General features: G+C 39.4%; 2 protein-coding genes across 3 annotated transcripts; both read right to left on the minus strand.

The window, feature by feature from the left end:
- Nucleotides 1-570: 570 nt before the first annotated feature.
- Nucleotides 571-21,751, minus strand: tmem184a (transmembrane protein 184a). The gene is made up of 9 exons (XM_044051531.1): nucleotides 21,313-21,751; nucleotides 19,729-19,947; nucleotides 15,670-15,835; nucleotides 13,091-13,181; nucleotides 10,540-10,615; nucleotides 6,387-6,478; nucleotides 4,898-5,067; nucleotides 4,610-4,807; nucleotides 571-2,079 (listed from the first exon to the last, which is right to left on the minus strand). The coding sequence occupies exons 2-9, from the start codon at nucleotides 19,945-19,947 to the stop codon at nucleotides 1,850-1,852; spliced, it is 1,242 nt and encodes a 413-aa protein (XP_043907466.1). The 5' UTR covers nucleotides 21,313-21,751; the 3' UTR covers nucleotides 571-1,849.
- Nucleotides 21,752-22,460: 709 nt separating this feature from the next.
- On the minus strand, nucleotides 22,461-25,826 carry psmg3 (proteasome (prosome, macropain) assembly chaperone 3). Of its 2 annotated transcripts, none has more exons than XM_044050149.1 (3): nucleotides 25,795-25,826; nucleotides 23,971-24,199; nucleotides 22,461-23,365 (listed from the first exon to the last, which is right to left on the minus strand). In XM_044050149.1, exons 2-3 carry the CDS (start codon nucleotides 24,187-24,189, stop codon nucleotides 23,213-23,215), a joined length of 372 nt encoding a protein of 123 aa, XP_043906084.1. In that variant the 5' UTR covers nucleotides 24,190-24,199; nucleotides 25,795-25,826; the 3' UTR covers nucleotides 22,461-23,212. The 2 variants fall into 2 exon arrangements, with proteins under 2 accessions (XP_043906084.1, XP_043906083.1); XM_044050148.1 differs by having other exon boundaries at nucleotides 25,681-25,814.
- Between the last annotated feature and the right edge of the window lie 1,133 nt (nucleotides 25,827-26,959).

A 26,959-nucleotide genomic window follows, 5' to 3' on the forward strand; every position in this document is an offset into this window, starting at 1 on the left:
GACTGTAAATGTGCATTTACATTTAGCAAAAAAAAAAAAAAGAAGCTCCCACGGTCGTAGGGGTGGAGCCTATGTGTATGGCTGTGGGTGAAATAACGGATGAAATCCATTGAACGTTGGTTCAAAAGAAGCAGTTTCTATGTTGAGTTTGTACTTGAGAGATAAATGGATTTCTGTGTCGTATCCTCATGGCAACTTTAATGAGGCTTCTAATGTGTGACTGTAAAGCAAGGACAGTAATAAGGCAGCACATCCACGAGTATGTACCCTTCAGCTTGTCATTATTCTGCTCATATATATTTTTTATATTTATTTCCTCGATTTGTGTAATTAAAGCAAAAAAATAAATAAACACCTAAATTATTTTTTCATTTATTTACATGTTTTCTTCTCGATGAACTACCCTCATGTACAAATAAAAAAAAAATCTGTATTTGTTTTTGCTCTGATTTAAAATATGGTAAATTATTCCTATAAATAGATCTGCTGTGTCTTGTTTTGTACTTCAAAATAAAGCTTCCCCCCCCCTCATCTAAACATGCACCAGTATTCAATTCAATTCAACGTGAATTACAGAGGCAAAAAAAACACCAATTTATTTGCCAAATTAACAAGTATTGTGTACACGTATATTTAACTGCAAAATTAATTTAGGCTTTCCCTGAAAGACAGCTAGCATTGGCACAAGAGAGTTTCAAAATTCAATAAACTATAACTTTGCATACAAAACTACCTACCGGTATGAAAGCTACAGTATTCTGTGTATCTCCCATGTGAATAAAAAAAAGAGACTGTTACAGTTTGTGATTATGCTCTCCTCCACACAGAATCTGGTTTGGTCCGACTATGCCTGAAGAGCACACACACTTTAAATAAAATTAAATCCCTTAATTCCTTAATTCTCATAATATTAAGAAAGACTTTTGTTGTTTTAAAAGCACAACACAAAACACCACAATTACAATTCAATTCGGAACACGTTTCATAATCCCTGTGAGGATTTAAATAATGTCATGATTAACTGTGCGAGCACATCGAGAGGAAAAAAAAAGCCTCTCATTTGTTAAGAGTGTACGTTACAAGCTGCAAAAAGACTAATTATGAAGTTCTAGTAAATGGCTGTCTGGTCTAGTTGCACTGCTCTTTAGCATGCTGGGAAAAATTAATGAGAATAACACAACACCCACAATGTAGGAGACAGTTTCATCCAATTTTTTCCTTCTTCCCCATTTGTCAGGGAAATCATGCAGAGGAATTCTCAGCAAATACTTGAAACGTATGGATGAGGCCGTCTCTGAAGTGTCAATCCCAGCCGTCGCCGGCTTTTCCCTCACCTGGAGACGCACGCGGCGTTAATCATCTCCTCGTTCAAACTGACACGCATCAGAAAAAGGGAACGTGCCTCGCCCGCGCGGCCCGAGGCCAGCGCTGATGTAATCACACAAACAGGATCGAGATCACAGGCACGGGCTCGACACCGCGCGCAGCTTGACTTAAGGAAAAACGCATCACTCCAGACTTCACTGATAAACTTTAGGTGACACTGTTTCCCCTTTTTTACTGCTGCCAACATGCAGGCGAATTAGTTCTTGTGTCATTGAGATAATTCGGAAAAAAACTTCTTATCAATTTTACGCTCCTCTCGACGCTCAAATCATTCCGCAACAAGATATGAGAATTAAGCAGTCCTTTTTTTTTTTTTTAAATACTGGGAAAATGATATCATCAATATCTGGATTCCATCCAGCTCTGTGCAGCGTACGATATAGCTGTTTCCACCAGGGGGGTCAGAGATTTGGGGGGGGTGGGTTTCAGCGACACAAACACCTGGAGCGTGCTGGAGAAATGCCTAGAATTCATCATCAGAGGTAATCAGCATGATTTTGTCAGACTTGCGGGAGGGCATGTTGCCTGTGACCACCTTCCCATTGGTGCTGGGCGGGACCACCTCCTGCGTGGACTGCTGGGTGTACTGCTGGTAGGCGGGGGAGAAGTTGTGGATGGCGTCCTGCACCATGTCGCCGGGGTTGATGGTCTCCTTCAGGCCACTGGAGATGCTCTGCATCGGGGGGATGTTGTCTGCAGAAACGGCACGGGAAAAAAGGTGATTTTAAAGTGAGTGAAGGATGAGGCAACGTTGCAGCTTCATACTTGTAATGAAGATTGATTCAGGCAATCTGAGAGACGTGTTAAAAACAGTGCTGTTTCATAATTACATAATATAATTACTATAACTTCTTGCAAAGATCCTGGCATAAGGGATGCAATTGATTATTGTCAACTATTTTGATAAATGAGTAAAACAAGCTCTTAAATGTGAATATTTCCTGGTTTCTTTGCTCCTTTTAACAAAGAAATCAATAAAAGGTGAATGATTTGTTTGTTTGTTGATAAAACAAGACGTTTGAGAACTTGTTCATTTTGAGATTTAAGAAACACGATCGACAATTTGACATTTCATGGACAAAAGAATGAATCAAGAGAATAATCAACAAAATAATTGAGGATGAATAATAAATAAATTACAGTGAGTTGCAGCCCTAATGATTTTTTTGTAAATGCAGCTGTAAAATAATCCAAATGGCAAGCACTGAAACGATCACACTGAAAAAAAGGAGTTATTTCTTTTTATTACAGCCTTCTCACAGACTGTGGTCTATAAATGGACTGGAGTGAACTCAGTCACAGCTATCGTCTCCACTGATGCTTCCACAGAACCCAACTGTGAGCCAGGTTGAATTTGCCCCAGAACTAAAAAATTGTGTCTAAAGTGAAGAGGAGAGCTGGCAGACATCCACAGCCCTTCTTTTTCAGGGTCACGGGCAGTGCTGTCTGGATTGAGTTGGTGGAGGTGGTGAGAAGGGAAAGGTGGGGTGGGGGGGTCGTGGGGGGTGGGGGCACAAAGCAGTTAGACACGGTCTGCTGAGTTTCTCCCTAAAGCCTGCCTTTCTGGTTTTACAGGGCTGTAAGTGGAGGAACAGTAAAACAGAGGTGCTGCAACCTCTGGAATCACCTACATAAACACCTTCAGGTGTAGGTACTACAACAGCAGCAACTAATTTTAGAAGCAAACTATTTTTGAGAAAGTGAAAGGACAGGAGGCCAGAATCAATAAAACAATCACACAAAAAGAGAAATGTCATAATGAGTCGTCCAACGCTGTGGAGAAATGTTATCACAAGTTGAAACTATTCTTCTATTTTCATAATCATTCATTTTCTCAATTAATGGATGGTCCAGAAAATGCTCAAAAAAATGTTTGTTGGTGTTCCCAAACCTCAAATTGATGTCTTTGTTTTGTCCTCAAACCAAAATCAATCAATTTGAATGATTATTTCATTACAAGGGTCAAAAAAACAAAACAGAAAATTAAAAAGAACTTAAAAAAACAACAACACTTGGGCTGATTAATCAATTATGAAAATAGTTTCAAATGAATTAAGTAATCAATGAATTGTTGCAGCCCGAGTTATGATTCCACTTAAATTGGACAACAACATGAATAATGTCCATGTCAGCGCGACCGAGGATGGAAACTATACATTTTATTCAATGCTTTCTTCGATTTTCATCTTGATTTATAAAATAAATAAATAAATAAATAAATAAATGTTAACATCAAGCTGATAGAGAAATGCTCCAGTTTGCACATGACTTCCAGTAGCTCTGCATATTAAGCAGCTCAGTGGGATGGATGGTTTTCTTATAGCGGGGGGGTGATTGATATCACTGCAGAGGGCTTTTCCCTCAGCTTACATTTGTCTTCTATTCGCACACAGGGCTGACGTCGAGGGGGCGGGGGGGGCGTGATGCTGGCGCCCCGCGCTCTCTGCTAGTTACGGTAATGTACTTCGAATTCCTCTTCATCTTCCGCTGCCGTTCGTTAATGGCATCTGTCCTGCGAGCCATGAGTAACTACGTATTCCCTCAGGCTGAGGACGACACCTGCTGACTCCCAACCTGACTGACGGAGCAGCAGCTCGCCACGGCAGAGCCGTCGACGGACGGGTTCACACGTGTGCAGATACTCGTGTTTAAGTTAGAATAGAGGTATCAAGCGACAAAAAAAACCAAAAAACATTTCTATTATCAACCGAATTATTTAACTATCTGTTAGCATGGAAATGTTTACTGCAACCAATAAAATAAGTCAGCATTACATTACATTCAGCAGAGAGCAGTCATGGTTGCCCATGACAGCATGCTGTAAACACTATATAGAACATCCCAGACACAAACTACACTATACTACAATACTCCATTAGGTAAACAGGACTATGTCCACATGCTGAAATGCATTGAGCTGCTGCTAGGTGTACCTAATAAAGTGGTTAGGTAGTATATTAATTAGGCAAAACCCAAGTAGAGTGCTGGAAGTCATTGCCAAGGCATCATTTACAATGATTTATTGAATATGTGTTCCCTTCATGCTTAAAATAATGATGCAATCACTTTGGTAGATTTGCCTTTTTTTGTTCTTCCTAAAAAACACTTTATGGTCTCAAACTATTTCACAGCCCGGATCCAGGTTAACCCGTCCCTCAACTAAAGACCTGCTGAAACATCAGTGGAGGAAATGAATAATGGAGTGGACACTGGATGCTCTCACCTGGCACTTCGTTCTTTTTCTCCTGGTAGACGGTGCAGGTGAAGGCGTATCGCAGGGCGATGGCGGCGAAGAACATCTCGATGCAGATGATGAAGTTCTGCCAGCCCGCGGCCACAGTCCCGGCGCCCACCTGCTGTCCGTCGATGGAGAGCGCGTAGGGGATGACGTCGCAGCGCTCCAAGATGGCGAGCACCATTCCTACAAAGCAGACACATCACAATGAGAAATACCATGTATTTTGATGTACCAGCCTCGATATGAAACAGTAGAGGCGTGAGGGGACCCTACCTTGCCAGAAGGATAAGAAGATGACCGATTTAATCGTGAGGAACTTCAGCACCGGCTCGTACGGCCTGAGCAGGTCGCTCGTGGCGAAGAAGAAGAGGAAGAGTGCGTAGAGGGCCAGGCTGACTGAGAAGTTGTAGATGATTGTGATGTATAGGTAGCCTCCATTCACACTGCGACAGAAGAGGAGATCAGCACAGAGCAGATGACTCAGTGACTCAGCGTCTTCACAAGTGCAGACATTTTAAATGTGTGACATTTACCCATCTGTGATCATGTGACAAGACGAGTGCGGTAGCTTCACTTTGACTTTGTGTCACCTTATTCATGTTGCGACTGCATTTACCGCACAAAAAAACCCAAAACAACCACCATCATATATTTAGCATCACATTTTCAGTATTATCCCACTGACACGCAGCCTTTTTGTTCTCCCATGAACGAGCAGTAATAAAGGCTCTTTGTATACATGCTTCCAAGCTTGGAAGGTGTCTGATAAACACAGATTTGCCTATATTTTTATTGTCAGACTGCCTTTCTTTCCCTCTTTGCATTCTGGAGAGTATCTCTGAGGATTCAGCTGTGACTACACTAATTACTCCCAGGCAGAACAGAGTGCGTGGTCGGATGAAAGTATTTAAGTAAACAATCTGAGAATCATAAAAGAGATCCATTCAAAAAGCTTAAAAAAGCGGTTTAAAAAAAAAAAACATTTTCCCTTCTGCTTGCTACTTTTACTGTTGAAGTGCAGAGGAATAAGCAGGAAGAATTTAATCATGCCTATCAAGAGGTCGACGGAATAAAGCAGATTCCTTTCTTCTGTCTCAAGCTGCTGTTAAAGCCTGTGCTTTGCTTGAGTACTTTGGAGACAAGTGTTGTCACAGCTGAATCTTCAGATACTGAACTCGCAGACGCAGAGAAGCTTGTGAAAAGAACTCCGGCAGTTTATGGGGCTGCAGGCTTTTATGGCTTTTGATTACACATACAGACAATATTACCGAGTACATAACGCGCTCCGTATTCTGTCGAGACCCTTATTGACTCATCTGGAGAACTGAAATGCGCCGGAATTAAAAAATGTCAGTCTGCAATTCATCCCCAGCCTTTGACGTCTGAAGTCAAAGTTGCAAAACGAAACGATACGTCTCTCTTTATAACATAAAGGGTAACATACAATAAGACTTTAGGGGCTTCATTTCAGAACGCCTGGAGCAAACTATAAAAAAACAGAATTTCTTTAGTTGCGACACAATAACCAGAGGCTGTGATTGAGACTGGGGTGACATTCACCAGCAAAGTTTGTACCCAGCATTTACGACCTGAAATAAAATCCTTTATTTTCTTCACACTTGCTGTGAGAAGGTGATAGAACCCTCTACGGTGGCAACACATTGTCCATCCATGTGCACGCAGACTGCACACACGCTTGCTGGAAATGGCATGTATGTATAAGACACGCGGAGAGTGAAATGCAAAGAGTGATGATGCTCACTTAAAATCTCCGTCATGATATTTGCCAAAGGCCTGCAGGATGATGGTGATGACTGCCATGATGGGTTTGACAACGCAGAACTGGAGAGTTGCCTGGAGAGCACATTACAATTCAGAATGAGACACTTACACAAGCAAGGACACCATGAGAGGGGGAGGAGGAGGAGGAGGGAGAACATCACAATCAGTGTGTAGATCTAAAGAGATGGAAACAAAGCATGTGTCCATGTTGTCATGTCCCCATTATGTCTGTTCAGTACTACCAATGCTGTTCTGTTTGTTACAGTCCACCATTTGTCTTTAGTTAGAGGATTAGTTCAGGTTTGTAAAACAGCCTGACCCCAGGATTCCACTGAATTCCACTGAATTCCACTCATTCCACTCATCGGAAGTGATTCGCATCCACCTCCACCAACTACGTTTGCGTCGTTGCTCCATCACTTATGCAGAGAATAGGCAAGAGTTCTATCTTTGCCGGACGACGGACCACAACACGTCAATTCAGCAGAATTTAGTGGGACTGGAAGTCAAACATCAATACAACATTAAAGCATCCAGATGATTTTCAGAATAAAAGCCCATGTGTTGACGCCGTAATATTTCACTTAACTACATCAACGACACTCTTGCAAATCCAGCGACCCCTTCTTGTTCTCCAGTCGGCCGGTGAAACAACTGTAAACACATCTTTCTTTGCGTTTACAGTTCATATGTACTTTTTGGAATTACCGCAAGGAAATCCCTGTCTCATGGCTCCAGTTTTTTCTGTCACGCCACTCAGTGGCCGGAGCTGTGCTCAAGTTTGTGTCACTTGAGTACATCCAAACGGCGGATTTCAAACACCAATGTAACAGAACACCACATTTGAACATACTGATTAGCTTCCCGATTTCCAACTCCTGTGTGCTGTTACACTACTGCTGATTTTCTCTATTGACTTTCCTGGGGGAGAGTACGGTTTACAAACTGAGGCAAACATATTGCCGAGATATTATAGACTTATAAGGTGAGCCTTCTGTTTAGAGGCTGAAATCTGCTTTTCCTTCTGTCCTTGCTGGCAGCCATGTTATCTCCAAGCTTGGCAAAACCAGTGTTGTAAATGTGTCAGTGCCTCATATAAACACACTTGAAAAAAAAAGCCTGCATTATTCCTTTAACGACTCAAATTTAAGGGGATATTTTCACATATTGTGATTGACCAACTTGTTGAGGTAAAAAGACCCGTCTTCAGGTTGATCGCTCACTCGATAATTTCTTGGCTCTCCCTTTCTTTGCCTATTTCCCGGAGTTTCAGCTCAGTTACCTGGCAACTGCTCACAACTAGGAAATAGTCTGGCCAATTAAAATTTGTGTTTGTTGAAGCATAAATTGAACACATTAGATAATAATGTGATTATTGTTCATTTGTAAGTTTTGGAGGTGCAGGTTATTTTGGACAGTCTGTTTCTCAGCTTCAGGATTCAGCCAACTCCAAGCTAAAAAGCCATTTAGTGCATTTCCAAAAGTGTTTAAATCTGCTAAATCGGTCCTTTTTTTGATCATATCCTACAAAGCGACTACTGGGGCTGGGTTTGTGCGTGCAAGTCTTAATTTTTGTGAGGTTTCCAGTTTCAGTCTACTGTATATCAATATTATTAATTTCATAAATGAAACTGTGGGAAGGTTTGACTTGATAAGCAGTGGGACACTTTGTTCTAAATGGCCAGTGGTGGGTTTCGACATCAATGACATCAATAACAAAGCGTATATAAATGATTAATCTGTAATATTGACAGTCTTTGCCTGCTCTGTGCACATTTCCGTGCCAACAAATAATCAAGAATTACACGTCCCCCACATGCTGTATATTTAAAACACAATGCACGTTCACAGTTCCAGGGAATTAAAAGTCAACCGTGGTTTCTGCCTCAAATGAATTTAGTTAATGCATCCATGCACACATTCAAGACTTTATAAACACCAACAAATGAACTTCAGTGTGGAGCTGCAGTACATGCGAGTGTCAGTTTACGCCGCATGACACAAGTGAAAGACATGCAAATTCTGTTATGTTATGCTTCCTCGTCATCAGCCTGGCGGAAAGCTTTACTGCAAACTGGATCAAAGAGTAATGTCAATTGAAGGAAATAAGTGACTAGGCTCGTTTTTTTTTTTAAATGGAAATCTACAGACGATCCAAAACAAAAAATAACGTCTCATTGTGAATTCACAGCCTGAAATTACCCAAACCGTTTTCTTCTTTCGGCTTTAATTTGTTTTCACCACTTCCGAGTTCATTACTATCTGTCACCGGTGGCAACTATTGACAGAAGCAAATTTCTCCTGAGTCTCAATTAATAGCAACACCCTTATGCTTTGTGTATTACCAACAGTCTGTCTAATTTGCTTACTGTTTAATTATGAATCTATGTATAGGATCGGAAGGCCATTGTTTTAATTGTCCTGTGGTCTCGCATTCGTCTCCCAGCCGTAGTGCGGCCGTCCACTACTGCATCTTTATTTTCTCCAAGGAAACTCTCAGGCTATTCTGATAATATCTACTTAAGTATAGTTATTGATTTTTTTCTTCCCTTTAAGGGACAAAACAAAGCAATTAAAAAAATCTTTAAAAAGAAAAAAAAAACTTTAGAGTGAATCAAACCAAATGTAATAGGGTGTAATTTCTTTAAGGGCAGTCGCAGTGCACTTTTGTCAGAAAGCAAGGGAAGTTTCCGGTGCTTGTTTATTCCATTTATAGTTTTCAGTGTTTATTAATGGCTACAACAGGATTACTTGTATAAACAGGACAAAGGGAATACTGAAAGTAGTGTTCGTCTCAATAGAGCTGCAATATTTTTAAGGCTCGTGTTGACTCATGTTGGTGTGTTTTTTTATGTTGTGTGATCTGTAGATACTGGTTTTTGTTGACTTAGTTTTTGAACCCACAACTTCAGCGTAAAAGCTGAACCCGGGGGTCCACACGATTCAACTTTAGCCAGATAAAGGAAAAAATGCCCTACAGTATTTACAACACAATTAAGGAGCTCATTCTCAAAACTCATCGAACAGAACCGCCATAACTCTAAGATGCTTTTCCATATCAATTATTTCTGTTCTAATCCTACACTAAAACTGCCCCAAAAGGTGCTTTTTGCCACTGTATCAAGGCCTTTTAGATCTAATGATGGTATCTGACTAGTTTACTGCTGAACTGTGAAGAGCAGTAAAGGATCTTTTGTAAAAGACCGTTTACTTTTGATGTGAGTTTATCACAACTGGAGTTTTCTTTGGAGAATCTCACTCCAAGCCACGTGACCATGTGATCGATATAATGGGAGAAGTTCAGGTTTGAATAAATTAGTGTGACAGCAGGTAATTATTATTTCAGATGGAGTTATCTCTGCTTTCTGTGAATATTGACCCTGCAAAAAAGAGCATTTAATATCTCGTGTTCAATACATCGATTTTCTGAAACTTTGCTCCATGAATGACATTGAGGACGTGCCATTTCAAAGGCGGGAAAACTTTTGCGTGCCGAGCTCCAGGGATACACTGTGCCCAAAAAACAACACGCCAGTCAAAGTGATTCTTGTGCAGCGCTGTGCCGATTGTCCTCTGCCTGAGTATTATTATCTAACTACGTCCTTTTAGAAAAGCCGCCAGAGAAAACTTGAAAACATCCCCCCCTTTTAAATTGTCCTTCCTGCAGAGGCACACACAGGAGTGTTTTGCGCTTGCCAGGATATAAAAAAAGTTGATGTGACTGTATATATAGTTTAGAAGACAAAATGCTCAGTTCCAATTTCCATCAGCATTAGCCTGGGAGCTGAAGGAAGCAGCATCTCAAAAACACTGGCAGGGAGCACTGCACTGGCAGCTAATATCATCTCTGTGTGTATTATCAAGCTGTTTTCACCTGGCTTCAATTGCTTTTATTTCGCTTTTTTAAAAAACTGTGGATGTTATCACCTGGGAAGCACACAGTCAACTGTGGTATTTGTCATTTTTAAAGGAGCCTGGACATCTGGGCAGAATGATAATGTACAATACAGCCTACATAAATATGTATTTTTTTTTTTGTAAATGTATTCTTGTTTTCCAAAGTGTGTACATTTATTTCAGTGGTTGAAAAAGTGTATCTCCAGAACAAAGATAAGAGGATGATTGATGTTCACCTGTTTGCAGAATCTTAAAAAGCCAATGGAGTAGCTCATACCACCGAGACAGCAGGTACCATAGAGACAACTTGACCTGTGAAGCCAAAGAGAAGCTGTCTTATTAAATCACGTCCGCAATGAAACATCGGATAAAAAAGTACAAGAGAACAGAGAGTGGGAAACACAAACACACTTATAAACTCTTGACTAAATAACCAGCTATCTTAGGCCTTGTTCATTTCTTATCTAGAATACTGGTGCTTGGAGCTTTGATGCAAAACATAAATTATTCTGCCAATATCCGATATGCCGATAAAGATAACCACATCTTCATTGTGCAAAATAAATACACAGAAAAAAATAGCATAGACGTCAAGGAGGCAACAGCATATTCAGCTTACTATACAGCCATAGTCGGTCGGTACTGAAATTGTGACAATAATGTTGTGCACCTCTGTAAATAATGCTGTCATTTAACACGTCAATTAGTAGAGCAGGTCATGGTGTCGTGTGTGGCCGTGGATTTAAAGGATTCCTGATATTACATTATCTTCGGTGCGACTGACATTCGATCTTTCAAACGACAAAATGGATTAAGTTGCAGTTAGTCACACAAAAAAAGAAAGCGGGGGCGCTATTCATGTGGTGACCTGTAGCAGGCATTTGAACATCTTAGTTCAGTGGTCGGCGCTAAAAAGGCAGTTTAGGGGACAGTGAGCTTGACCAAATAAACAAACTAGTGAGACTGCACTCTGCTCCGGGACTGAGCCTGGAGAAGGCAGCAGTAGAGAGATTAGGACTAAACTCAGGCTCATAACATCAGCCTGATGCAACTACACCGCCTTATCGCCCTGCAGTGGTGCTCAGAGTGCTTCAGATGCTCTGAACCATCAGACTGCACAGAACTACCGTCACATTTATCACGACTAAAATGACCAAAAATTTAAAATGCACACTACCAAATAATGCATTGATAAATAGAGTATGTATGCATATGTAAACATATTTTTATATTAATCTTCAACTTTGCCAAAAGGCAACCTGAGGACTTGCAAATAAGAGTCAAAATACATTTGAAAACAAATTGCCTAGGTAATTCCACTAATGTCCGCCCCGACTCCCACAGAACCAGTCCAAATCTGAGGTGCACTGCTCACACCAGTATCATTTCCAAGTGTTTTTTTTTTCACTGCTAACTTTAGTAATAGGCAAAGCATTATGGTTTATTTGGTTCCTATATTTCACCTGGACTTCTTCCCACCATAGTAGATCATAAAGTTTAGGACAATAAAAAAAACCCAACAAAACTGAAAAATCTATTGAAATATGACTGGGCTTAATAACTCTGTGTCACTAATGTGGTGTGATGGTGTTGTCAATATGATAGCACACGGGCTGTAAGCAAGGTAATGGTGTGTTACATATGTGACCCAATTCAGCTCTCATGTTGCCAATTAAAACATGAAATGGAGCAGTGACAAGAAGGAGTCATACGCTTATTTTGGTCACGACGTGTGGAATGGCTTCCTGGAGTTTGTGAGATTTTAAAATAAATAGCCAGGAATGAAAAGTTTTCACAAACTGAAAGTGGTCCAGTGGAAGAATCTGTGATTAAAATGCAAAATAATCATCTGCTACAAAAGGCGGAAAGCACACTTGTTTGTTTGTTCAGGCTGCTAAAGAAACATGGCAGTGTAAAATGGCAGTCTCCTGAAAGCAAGCGAGCCTTAAAACCATCTTGAGTTGAAAATATACAGCCTAGACTCCATCGGAGGTAATTATCCCATGTGCCAATAAAGTGAGTGCAGCTCGGTCTTATATCTTATCCATGTCTTGGCCTCATGTCGACTGAATCCATGAGGAAAAATAAGACAGTGATAACTGAGGTTAATTTCTCCAACTAAAGTTATGCTGTTAAAAAAAACGCCACAAGCTAATTAAACAAACATGACACCAAAGCATTAAGAAAAAGGAGGAAGGGTGATCATATCCAAATATTTACGAATGACCCCTGTGTGATGTAACATTCGTTCAAACTTGATTTTTGTTAAATTGACAGCCCTATTATACACTATCATACACGAGCATAAATGAGAATCAGATTTATATACAAGGAAGAAAAACCCTCGCTGCGAAAGGAAATCCTGAAAGAGTTGCAGAAATGTATATCTTGTCTCCTCTGGCTGTAGCGAAGCATGGCTATAATTTATCAGGACTTTACATTAGTGTCTCCACTGTCTTAAGAACCTGGCCAAGAGCTGCAGCCCTGTGGCTGAGTAAGCCATAAAGCATGGCCATTCCAGGCCAGTCAAAAAGCTCTGAGATAAAGGATAACTGCCACACATTAATACTGTGGTTATTTATTGCCAGCACTCTCAGAGTGGTGTTCAATGTAAATGCTAATTCAGGAAGAGCAACATGCACCTTGCACCTATTGTGATTGTAAATATGAAGCTCAAACCACACCACATTTAGCCCCAATGGATCTGAAGTATTTATTACTCCTGACTCAAGCCGTTATAACATTAAAAGCCGTGTATATGCTGAGACTGCACACAAAAAAACTCACTCTATAGGCTTCCCTCGAATCTCGGACATGATTCCACTCTCTCCTCCCAGATACTCGAAGGACAGGCTCAGGAAATTGTAAATGACAAATGCTGTGAAAAGAAAGAAGATTGACACATTTTAATAATATGTGGAATTGCGACTTCATTTAAAAAAAAAAAAAAAAAAAGGCTAATTATCAGGGGAGAACACACATGAGATAAAAAAAATAACACTAATAATTAGTCCTACATTTTGGAACAATACTAATGTTTCAGTCCTTACATTAAGAAGCTTCCAATGGTTCTGTGTCTGGGAAATCCTTTCCTAATCCTTTGTTGCTATTTAAGGAAGGATTAAATGAAGCTAATGCAGATGGTGTCCAGTCAAGAGAAGGTTCATTATGTTTTAGCCGTGGCTGCTGGTAATATTCCAGTCTCACTGCTCTCTGAAGAGCGCCCCCATCAATCATCCACAAAATTGGCCCGGAGACTAGAAACTAATCTCATGAATAATGTACTTCCGACTTTTCCCTTTCCCAAATTACTTGTAATCCATTTTGCATGCGATTCACCTTTGCCACCGGTTAAGTACTTCAGTGCCAAAACTTCACCATATTATCATGATTACATTGTGTAAATAGTAATAATATTACAATCTGCAAGGCAGGTCCGACTGTGGACAACTCCTGACGACAGATGATCACCGTAGGAGTTAGCATAACAAATGATCACAACATAGAGTCATTTGAATGTAGGATTCTCTTTCTGGCCACACAGTTGGTGTAGTGGTTAGCACTCTTGCCTTTGCAGCAAGAAGATCTGGGTTTGAGCCCCAGTTGGAGCAAGGGCCTTTCTGCATGGAGTTTGCATGTCCTGCCTGTGTGTGCGTGGGTTTTTTCCGGGTTCTCCGGCTTCAAAACATGCAATATGGGGATTAGGTAAACTGGTCACTCTAAATTGACCATAGGAGTGAATGGTTGTTTGTCTGTATGTGTGGCCCTGCGGTGGAACTGTCTAGGGTGTACCCCGCCTATCGCCCTATGATGGATGATGGATGGATGGATTCTCTTTCTTGCCAGTTTGCACATTTTGTGGCTCAAACTGCAGAGACTGCTGCTCCTAAAAAACACCTCAAAATAGACCTACCCACATGAGGACAATGGCTGGTGTGACAGACAAGTTTGGCAAGGTCCTATTTTCTATCCTGACAGCTATTTAAAATATGAAAACAGCAGAAAGTCAACAGATGCCGATCAGCCACAATATTTAAATCACAGAAAGGTCAAGGGAATACGATTTATTTCCTGGTTATAATGGCTTACGTAAATGGGTGGGGGTGTGTTAGGAAGCAAAAAACACTCCTCCTAAAAATGAGGTGGGGGTTAATCCATTGGGTCAAATCCCAAAAACAATTTGCTAATTTGAAGTAGCTGAAAACCTTAATCCTGCCTGTGAGTGAAAACCATCAGATAACATAAGGCAGCTCCAGTTTGCTGGCTAAGGTGCTATGTAGCCACAGAGAACATATGCAACACCCTGTCAAGGCTTATCACACAACAGAAGTACAAATCTTTGAGCTCACACAGTGAAGGCACTCCCTGCTACAGCTCTTTAAGCCCAAAAAGGCATTACCTGAGAGTTCCTATAAGGTCATGTGTCCTGCCCCGCAACAAAACTGTTCATTGTTTGAGGAATAAAAAGTAGATGCACCGATGATTTTTTGAGCCAATTCCGATTCATAGAGTTTGACCTGCCGATACCGATTTTAGCCGATTCCGATTTCATTTTTTCAAACCACTTTACAGCATTAAATTTATTACAATTATAACAACAGAAATACAACCAACTTTTCAGTCATGTAATGTCTGTTAAAAGAAATGGCCCAGGTTAGAAGATAAATTCTTCAGTGTGATGGAATAACCATTCTTTTTTGGAAAAGTAAACTTCTGTATGAAAACAGACATAAGAATAAAACAATGAATAAATAACGAATAAAATAAATATAGCCTGGCAGCACAAAGATATTTCTCAAAACACAAAGGCAATCACTTGTAAATCAATGGCAAGTTCTTCTTTGAAAACAGAAAACAAGCGCTCACTTTCAGTGCTTCTACATGGTGCAGAGAGGGAAGCCCGGGCAAGCGCAGGGAAACGATCCTTGTTGATCTTCCAGTAGTTCAATGCATTGTCACTTCTGCCAATGGGCGCTTCTGACACGTAGCTCTGAGCTAACTTGCTATCCGGAGCCTCTGCTAACTGCTAATCTGTTAGCCTCTCCACCTGCACCAGCTAACGTGTGCTGCTGTTGATCATGTAGAGCGCAAGTGCATCTGACCGGCATATCTCTGTATCACCAGCCGGTCATGGCCGATCAATCGGTGCATCCCTAATAAAAAAGAAATTCCCCTTGATCTCAAACCAATAAATGATACGTGGAACGAGCTAAAATAAAAAGTCAGCTACATGGGCGCGACACCTCACGACTTACAGGACTTTAAGTCTGGGAGTCTGTATGTTCATAGCTCAGAGCTGCTTTATCAAAACAACAATATCAGTGATCGGCGTCATTTCAGAAGGAGGCAAAATTGGTGACATTTACCTTCATAGCAGTCTCGGACGGAATCAAAGTAGACGTAGTACTGGTCGTTGCTGATGAAGAGCAGGCTGAGCCAAGAATCAAAGGAGTAGACTGGCACAATTAGCAGGATGCGGATGATGTAGCGCTGCTCATTGGGGACAGTGTAGGACCGCAGGTGTGTATAGATCTGCAATGAAAACACAAAGCAAAACATTGTAATCGCAATTTAACTTAAATATCACTGAATGAGTGGATACATATTAATTCATGTGCATGGTATTTTGTCAAAATACCATATCATTCTCATATCATTACATAAAGGTAACACTATTTATTTTTTTATTTGGACACGAGAAAATACACTCTATAATTTATATTTTGGAGTATTTCAGTATGATTGGTTGTAGAATACAGACACTAAAATATTCTATGTGATTGGTGTGGAACGGCCTCCTCGGAGCTGACGACATGATTTTATCTGCATAGCATTATTTTTAGCTTCATTTTAATCTCACCCTGTGACATCAGTCAACTCCCATTCAAACCTACTTATTTGGCCACACCTTATATTGTGCTGCTTTATCGTCACATACAGGAGCAGAAGAGAAAAATCAGTGAAGGATTTTTACATAAAAGGTCTTAGCCTGTCATTTTTAAATACACAAATTGCCCAATGTGGCCTCTATAAAGCTAAATTATTAAAGCTGACAGCATATGGCAAAAGTTTTGATTGTTTCACTGATCTTTGATCTGACAAAGGGTTTCCTTAGACATTGTCTTTAAGAAGAGGCAAGATTTCACATTTTATTTAGTTCTATAGCCCATAATTGCATATCACAATCTGCAAATGTTACACATCACATTAGGCTTAACAAGGTGTGACATCCTCCATCCTCAACCTTCTCCCAGGGCAGACAGAATTGCATAAGAGAGTATACATAAACATAAAAAAACAAGAGTAGTGGGAGCTGTATAATGATAGAGCAAAGTTGGAAGAATTTGAATACTTAATGTAAATTTTTTTCCACTGTTGTGACTCGTGAGGCATAGGTGAGGACAAGCATTACCACTCCGATCCCATGTTTTCACAAGTCTGAGCACAGTACAGTTGACCCAGGTAATCCCATCACAAATCTGCAGGTTATTTGGGTAATTAAACAAAAGCAATTGCACCATGATGCTGTTAGGAAACTGCAATAAACTGTGGCAACATATCTGAATCTGATCCCACGCAGGGTGCGGGGGAAAGAAACGTCAGGCAATAAATTAATTCTCATCTGACGAGTACTCAAGGATCTGTCCAACTAAACGATGAGCAGATTTAATTGAAAAATCTATCAAACACTTTCTCCAGTATCTCAGATGCCATGCAGAAACGGCTATTACACGGACCACGTCAGACCAGGAAATATTACTGCTGAGCCACAGATGTGGTAATGGTCTTCTAGTTATGCCTGACGGTTCATTCTTCATGAAAAAAGACAATATAAAATGCCTACCTAGTTTCTCACTTGGCCAGAATGTTTATTTCCCCATTTGGCTGCCAACTGTGGACCAGGGTGCAATCAAAGTAATCACACCAAACTCCAACCACAATTCACAAATAACCACCAACTCTATAAAGAACAATTCTAAACAGAAGAATTCACAAAGCCTGCACACACACTTCAGTTTAAATGACTTAACAGGTTCTAGATTTATAGCAGATGTATGTCTAGTTTTTCAGAGATTTACTATGTGATTACAACTTGGAAATATTCCCTTGTACTGTATATGCTTTAGGAAATCGTGATGACCAAGCAACCTATTTTAAATAATTATCATCTTGCCACTGGCAACGACTTTCCTCGCAGTAAATTAGGATGACTCTGTTTCGGGTCTGTACACAAATTTATTTTTACTGATAGGACTGCAACGATCATTCGATCAATCAATTTTTCAGATTTTTCAGCTTCTTAAATGTGAATATTTTTTGGTTTCTTTGCTCCATATAAAAAATAATTGATTTCTTGGTCCACAAATCCTTTGGGTTTGTGGACCAAACAAGACATTCAAGATCATCATCATTTCCATGTTTAGTAAATACTGATCAACAGCGAACATCATAAGCGTATGTACACAAAAGACGAGATCAGGTTTCTATTGACTACATTTGTCATGGCAGTGTATGGTGTTCATGTGCTGTGAGAAATGAGCAGCATTTTAAATCAGTCACATGCTGAACGCCATCACTCAGTTTGCACAAGGGCCAATGATTAACTGATGATTATTTTCATAATCGATGAACTTGTTGATTATTTTCTCCATTAATCCTTTCCTAAACCTTGAAATTATGGTGTTCTTAAATGTCTTGTTTTGTCCACAAACCAAACTTAATTAGTGATAATGATTTCTTTGTTATATGGAGCAAAGACAATAGAAAATAATCACATGTGAAAGATGAAAAATCAAAGTTACACTTGTTTTAATTATTAAAGAAATGATTCATTGTTGCAGCCGTATTTTGCACAAATCAAATTCAAATTAAACATGTAATTAAGAACATTTTGAGAAGAATAGTACTAGATTTCAACTTAAATGAAAAGATTCAACTTGACTAAATACCCATTACTGGCTAAGCTTGATGACTGCGAGGGTGGGAAGGTGTGGTCTATTTGGGTATCCACGAGCTTCCTGACTCCCTAACACTGCTCGGACAGTCATTTATAGCCCCATGATGAATAGTGGTGTCAAGCTCAGGTAAAACTCCATTTCTGCTCAAACAGAATAGTTAGAGGCAGAGGAAGTGCTACTTGGGAAAACACAGCAAACCCTCTTTAGCACTAACTGTATCTCAAGTGCCATGTGCAGAAGATAAGTCCAGTCTGCTGCTCTTAATCCTCAACACTTTTGAGTCGCAAGACGACCAATAACCCAAAACAGCCTGCCACTTCACAGCAAAGAGGATCTAAGGTCATTGTCTATATGTGTTTAGTATTCAGAATGTGGCTCTGAGAGTCTATAGCAATCCTTGGGGGCCAAGTCAGATGAGACACCACCTGCATTGCAACATTAGTCCTGCAGACCATTTTATTCTGTGTGACAGAAAGGACGCCTGTTGCAAACTTGCTCCACTCTCCCTTTGGTATGCTTGCTGTTTATTTGTTCAATTAAAATGTCTTCCTGGAAAGTGTTTGGCCATACAAGTACTATATTAAAAAGACAAACCAATTTTCTGGGGTGCTGTCTTCCAAATCCCTTTGCAGGAATTGTTTTGTTTTTTTCTTTGATCACAGGAGGCAACATGTTGCTGCATTTTAAATGGATTTTAAAAGGCTTACCAAGTGATTCAAATAACTATTTACACTACGACTGTTAACATATGTGATACAGGTGTAGGATTTCCAGCCTGAGCATCATTGGGAGAGTTATAAAATCATTACCTAAATCAGGGACCCATTACAAGAGAAGCACATTAAAAGCACAGCGAAAAGGAGAACAACAGCCTCATCTTTTATAATGTTGTAAAATGTTATCTCAATATCAATTGATTTCCCCGCTGATAATACACTGCACCCTACTGCATTATTCTCTGCAAATGATAAAACTGTAATGATAAGCTATCATCTGTGCACAGTGGGCAACTCTCACACACATGAGGAAACGCTCATTTACAACGGCGATGAAATGGGTTCTGGGTAAAGGTGGCCTGTGCTGGGCCATTTATTCTTCTTAACCATCTTCCGCTCGCTGTGTATTCACTGTCCTGTGATAGATTAAATTGCAGGAGAAAACCTTTAGCCCGATGGCCTCTGTCAACCATAAAGTAAGCAAACGATTCCCACAATGCACTAGGGGAAGCACACATCAGAAAGACCTGTCGAGAATGAAGAAAATACTTTTTGACTAGATAAGATATGTCATGTGCAGCGGGAGCTGGGACACTGCACTCACTAGTCACTGCACTGTCTTTGTGCAAATAAACATTCATTTCCAGCCATCTCGCGTTACACATTTACGTCACAGAGTGCCAAAAGAGCTGCAGTGATTTGGGTTCCCTTCGAGCAAGAATAATCAAATCAGTTGAAATGACACACTCACCTGGTGAAATGTTATGAGCAAGGCAGACCAGACAAAGATCCCTGTGAGGGCCTGAGCAGCCACTGTGTTGAGGAACATCTGGTGCCCTACGATTGTCCCGTTGCTGGTCATAATGATGGTCATATTGGACACACCAGACTTCTCAGGGAGAAGGGGCGAAGGCAGGTGAACAGTGTCGTTTTCCGTCAATGGATCAATTCCGTCCACTGATGTGTTCATCTGAAATGGAGAGAAAGGACAAATGTCAGTGGTGGAGGGATTATACGTGAAACCCAAGGACAAATCCCTTTCCGTAAAGACTTAGGACGCGCACGTACGAGTAAAGAAGAATCCACAAAACCCGCATTTTGGAATTATTAAAATGCTGTTAAACAGGGCCCAGAGAGAAAAGTCCCACATCTCTTTTGCTCCTGCTGCCACTATCTTCATCTTCTTCTTATAGTTTGCTTAGTCTTATCACTTTATGATAACTTTTTCCCTTTCCTCATTTCCCCTGGCATGGTTTATTCTATCTCTGTTACTGTGACTGTTTTGTAATGTATAGTTGCTCAAATAAAGCTTCATTTAAAAAAAGGGTTTGTACTCTGCATGCTCCACAGCGCCACATCTTCCTCTCAATTTTTGGTGTATTTCCTGTGGCACACTTACAGCGACACATAAAATATGGCATATGAAAACACTTGTATAGTGAAATGCATGTTTCTGGGGCAGGAGAGGAAATGTGTTGTCGCCCAACTGAAAAAACAACCCAGTACGCTCAATTTGGAATATTTTCAGAGGTTAACATGCCATCTCAAAAGGCACAAATCCTTTGAGCATAAGTGCAACAGCGTTAGCAGCTGTGGTACGATGCTGCAGACCAGCTGCTTGGGTTATATACTGTTTCAGCAAGACTCTATAGTAAAACAGTGAATGTGTTCCAAATAAAGCATACAGCAAGAATTTAGTTGGGCCTTTTACGACACGTTTCCTTTTTGGCCCCATTGACATTAATCTAGTGTTAAAAATCATGTTTTGATTCTCCTGTCCCCCTCTAAAAACAATTGTGATAGGTTTGACTGTTATACACCATTTTAGAAACATGCAATAGACCCTTGCATTGTACTTTATTAATGGATATTTTGACGGCATCTCGGGGCAATGTTCCATTTGATTTCAAATGATATAATACAATATATAGTGTTAAGAAGGTTGACAAATAGACATTTTGCCTAAAGCGTCTGGACAATAAGGAACAGTTATCACAACAAAACATTTTAAAATCAATGGATATAGCTAATTCTGTGCTATTAAACAAAGAGGTTGAAGAAACCAATACATTTCGATTTTTATATGATTTTGGGACAGAAACATAACATTCAAAGCAATTACATGAGTTATCCCTAAACACTAAAACTATTGTGTTGTATTGTGTTATATACTGTTATTCGTTCCATTTCCCACTTCAATAATTCAGCTAAGCTGAATCTACTATCATTACACCTGCTAACATTCAGTTAGAAAAAGACATAATATCAGGTACATGCTGCCGTAGGTCTTCAAATGTTAGCTTTGGTATTCACCTTGTTTACAGTCAACACTCACCTCGTCCCCGGAAGGAGACCGGACACTGATTTATCCGGTTAAAATAATATTAACCACAAAACAGTCCAGGTTTGTCACGTTACAGGTGAACAACCGTCGAGGATAAAACACCTTTCACGAGAACCAAACGAGGGCGACAGCTGCCATTTGCAAACGGCCCGTCGACTTCATCAACGTCGGGTCCAGGTCGACTGGACTTCCTTGTTTGAGAGACAGGTGCCTCGATCAGCGAGGGCGAAGTCCACACAGTCAGACGGCAAATTAAAAAGAAACACTTGAGTAAAAACCTTTAAATGACAGACGCGGTTGAGAAACAGTGGAGTTTGGCCTCTGAAAGCGGGTAAAAGTTAAAAACCCTCCGAGCAAACGATGCGGGTTTATCCTCAGCCAGTTAGTCAGATGAGCAAGATAAACAGGTTGGGCACAGGTGAAGGTATCACGTGACCACGCCTCCGTATCTGTCGTCATCACGTCTGCGGAGGTTTGTTGACACGGAACTAAATAAAGAACTTCATTGATGTATTTTATAATATAATACACATAATAATGATTGTAAGGTCGAATAATGCGTATACATTATACATATGTATATATACATATGTATAATATATCTACTCTATACTGTATTTGTTGTGCTGTTCAGTTTGGTTTTATCCATGACATGGCTTTATTTTTTCTGTTAACAAAATAGAAATGTATTATGTTTACAGCTAAATCTGAAACAGTGTTTCTTAATGAATAATAAATGAGCTTTGTCATCCAAAGTCTTTTTTTAGGTTTTTTCTAGCTTTAATAAATGACCAGAAACAGTCATGATGTATGGTTAATTTTCAATCGGTTACCCTCATATTTATATGTATTTATATATATATATACACATTTACAGAGTCCCACACAAGATGGAGGACTGTTCCGAGTTTATATTGTTCTTGACATATAAGATTTATTTAGGAAATCCAGCCTTGTAAACAGTAAATTCTACAGTATGTATCTATAAAAAAAGTCACAAACTCCACTCCAATTGCAGTATTTGCACATACACATGACCTGAAGCAATACAATGAAAAAAGTAAGTTTCATTCCTGGTTTAATGTTCTAATAGTTGCTAAAGACTAGACATTATTCTGTAAGAAGACAAAGACTCCATATACGTTACAAATATATTTATTAACACAGATACAATCAATATTCCACACGACCAGTGCAAGTCTTACAATGTGAATACATTGACTACTGTGAAGGGCTTGCAGTAAAACACTAGTGGCACAAAATGTGCTGCTTTGAAATGTGCTGACAGAGTCTAAATTACTGCTTAACTGCTTGGTAGCCTGTGTAATAAAGCCGCAACTGATAAATGAAGCAAAGACCCTGGCCTGATTAGAAAAGGCCAGACCCAATTTTCCAGTTTGATGGGGATATTTGTGATACTTAAAATGTTTATCCGGTACTAAGCCTAAGCAATTCGTCACCGGTGCAAAATTGACTGAGGTGCTTTTGTTTCAAAGACAGAAAAAGGACAACTTTTACAAGTGACAAGTTTTATTTCTTAAGTCTCATCCCGTCTTAACTTTGAATATTTACTTTTAAATCAGAATATTGTACTCCTTTTTTCCAAATCAAAGCTTATTCACTGCTCAATCCTCAATTTTTGAGAGCACACTGGCATACACACAAGACACCCTTAAATCCAGATTAGGTCTCACTTGTTTTATCCATAAAATGTTTCTCCCCATCTCAATAAATCAAAAAGGATAAGGGTGAATGAAATTGGATATGTACATTTCCATCTTAAGCCCCAGGGTATGTATTCGGCATGTAAGGAAATTGTTAAAAAAGACAAAAAGGGGAAAATGTGGCGCTGGGGGCTTCCAAAGGGCTATGTGCCCATTTTGTTGACTTCCTACCAGACTTGACAGCTTTTGATTATCTCTTTCATTTGTTTTATTGAATCAATGGAAGAATCCTTTAGTGCCAGTCCCAGTAACACAGGCCTGTTGCCGGCTTCCTGCGACACAAACATTGCCAGGTTTTTGGCACAGACGTGTGTCAGTGGCTGGAAGAAGAGACACAAAGCATGTGTTAGATAATTACACACAGAAATGCTGTTATGTAATATGTCTATGTCACAAGAATGGAAATGAATTGATTTAATAATCACTAGAAAGTAAAAGTGCTCTCTTAATCTCTCACATTTTTCACATTTAATCTCTGTAAATGTGAAAAAAGGTGCAGCTTACTGACAAGGCTGTATGAAAGCCACCATCATAAGAAAGGTAATTCAATGAAGCAAAGTGTGCTAACATAAAACATAAAACAGACTCAATTATGTTGGAACTGAACTGAATTATGTGGCTGTGGCAGGTTTCCTAGATCCTGTGAAATCAGTTAAGCTCAATAATTAAAAGAGCTCAAGACCCCAGCATTATTAATGCTATTATGAAAACCAGAAGAAAAAGGTTGTCGTGTATCAATTTTATCTGCACACATCTAAATTTCCTCAATTGACCACAGCGACAGGCACTAACTTCATCATACCGCTACATCCGGCCCTCGATACCTTAGAATGAGTCACCCTGTGTTGCACCGTGACTTGTGTCCTGATCAAACTTATATCTCACTAATACAATATTAATTTGAGCAATATCATATCCAGGGTACCTCTTCTTTGCCCAGCAGCACTTTGGTGGAGAGCGTTGGGGTGCTGATGTCATTGGATTTGGAGTCTGGTGTGACAGATATCAATGTCCCGATTTTGCCGTACTGAGTGAGAACTACGAATATGTAATTACTGAACTCTGTGCAGACGACCTGAGTTGAAACTCCATTCACGTCTCTCTCTGTCTGTCTCGACCTGACGACCGGCTCAGGGGAGGACATTTTGTTAATCCTAGGGAAGAAAAAGGACAGGAAATTGCATATGAGGATGATTCTGAGGCAGGAAGATAGCAATTATTTATGGTTCAACTAATTTATACACACACGTAGAATTGTTTGCATTAATGTTTTTTGCAGCATAAACTTAATAAAATATAAAGATACAACATTAAATATAACATTAGTGAAAAGTAGCAGATTTTCTTGTCACTTTTTATATGGTATCACTTTTTTGTCCATTGTGTCCCATATATCATCACAACCTTGAGTATCTACCAATACCAACATAAGTCTGATATAGTCATTTATTTACACCTTTTAAAACTACAAAGCTGTTACCAACAGTGCTGATGCTTTTACCACCTGGCCATTTCAAGCTATTTCAAAGACATAATTCTATAACTGTGTAACAAATGTTCTTCTCCCAGAAAATACAAATAAGCAGTCCACAACATCACTCAGCTAAAATGCTGCAGGTAATATAGATCCAGTGATTTTGTCCAGCACAGGACCAATACTAAGTATTGTATCGTCTCATTCCTAATTACAAATAGTGCGTATGAACTAGTGACTTCTTGTGATGAAGCTGCAGATTGTGTTGAACAAAGGACTCCTTCACACACTCACACACTCAAGTGTAGGAGGGAACTTCAGTGGCCTACAAATACTGGAAATGATGCTGTTCCTCTTCTTGTGCCTCGTAAGATTTCAATTCAAAGCATAAAACACATGCTGTGGCTGGTTTGTCTGATCAGGTTGCTGTTTTACAGAGGCTGCTATCTTGCTTTGCCATGTTTCTACAGTAACTCACAATGACAAACCAGCCAAATGGTGTGTTTTAGGGCCACCATAGTTCCCTGACATGCTTGGGACAGTGATGGACAACCAGAGTAAATGTTACAAAGTCCTACACAATGCACCTTCAATGCATTTAAACGCTCATACATAGGTGTAATACATCATATTACTGTCAATAAAGCCTCCTTGAAGTTATGCACTGGACATTTAAATGATTATTGTTCAATTGAAATTAAATTTGGTATTGATTATGAAGCTGAAATATCTTTAATACTACAGCCTTTTAGATAAGCCGTTTGAAAGAAAAATAAACCTCCAGATAGGTACTCAAACATGAAAAATTGATGCTGTGGGAGATTTTTACAGTCAATTTATACTGGGTAATAAGTTTACAAAGATGAGACATTAAAATGTTCATACAACATACCAAATTCACATCATGCGTCTTTAAAATGCAATGTTAGCGAATGTCCTATGCGGATTTTAATGATATTTTTGTTTACTTCCGTGTCTTTTTATCGGTGAAGAGAAAGAGAAGCCCCTCCTGAAGTCTCCCTCTCACACACGTACACACAACAATGAAAGCTCACTGTGCAGAGACTGTGGCTAACGTTAGCTAAACGGCTACAATTAGCTCCGCTAAAGTCACCAGAACGGTACAAGTTTCGGCGTCTGCGTGACATAAACAGTCCTCACCGTGAGTGCCCTGTGTCTGTGCTTTTGCGTCGATTTGGTTCCACACTTAAAAGCAACTTCTGTGACACTCCGTCATTTAATGTTCACCATGAAAACAAACCGAAACAAACGTACCTCGTTTTGTTTGGAGCATGCGCGTGACAACCTCTGCGTGATGACGTAAGCACGCGTCGACGTCACATACGTCATCATTTTTTTAACTGTACAATTCATTTGGCCAATAACTAAGGTAAATGCTTTATTATTTGAAGTATGACAACATGTGATCGTCTTATTTCTATATTGTAAATGCCAAGTAATTAAGCTATTACCTGGATATCATTTTTCAACGCAACATGGTAACATTTTACATTTCACATTTTATGGTTACATTACATTTTATGTTTATAATATTTTCTTGTATTGCTGTTATGTCGAAACAATTTTCCCTTGGGGAAGAATAAAATATTTCTATTCTATTCTATTCTATTCTATTCTATTCTATTTTATTCTAAACTGTAATGCCATCAGCTTATTTTCACTCCATTACTTGTAACACTGGTCCAGAAACACATGTGCACCTATTCTATAATTGTATTCATGTTAAATTCTTCTGGCTGAATGTGGAATTTTGCTTTGAAATTATTAGAAAAGTGTTACAGATAAAGACTGTGCTTTTAATTGTTTGTGTGGAAATGTTCATTCTCATGAATGTAAATTGTCTGAAAGGAAATTAAATGAGACATACGTTTTGAAACACTGAGCGTGGGGGAAAATCAAAGACCATTAGGACTTTGGAACTTTAACGACTTAAATTTTTAATAATTTTAATAATTTATATGAACAAATACCATCTTTTGCCCTTTTCTTCATTGCGTCTGTTTGTTTGGTTAGTTTTCATGAAAGCGGCATAATGGCAAAAATAAATAAACAGTGCAATGTCGTCTCATTCCAGCTGGTATATTTTTGGTATTTTGACAATGAGTTTTATAAAGAGTTTTGTGTTGTGACCTAGTTACAGATTTTGTATGGCTACATAATTATCACATCACATATATGGCTACAGCAGGAACACCAGGAGTAAAATTGACACTTTTTCGAAGAATGCCTGAAACAATGGTACAAAGAAATAAGGTGACATTTACTCATAAACCTATTAGTATTAGCAGTATTAGAATTTACCATTAACACTACTTAAATATGTTTAAGTATTTAAATACTTTTACCTATTTACAGTGTTTTTTCATGATAAATCTGTTTTGTTTTCTGATCAGAGTGTGTGTGCAGCAGAAGTGAATTT

This window comes from Solea senegalensis, linkage group LG19 (genome assembly GCF_019176455.1).
Source record: "Solea senegalensis isolate Sse05_10M linkage group LG19, IFAPA_SoseM_1, whole genome shotgun sequence".
Lineage (NCBI taxonomy): Eukaryota > Metazoa > Chordata > Actinopteri > Pleuronectiformes > Soleidae > Solea > Solea senegalensis.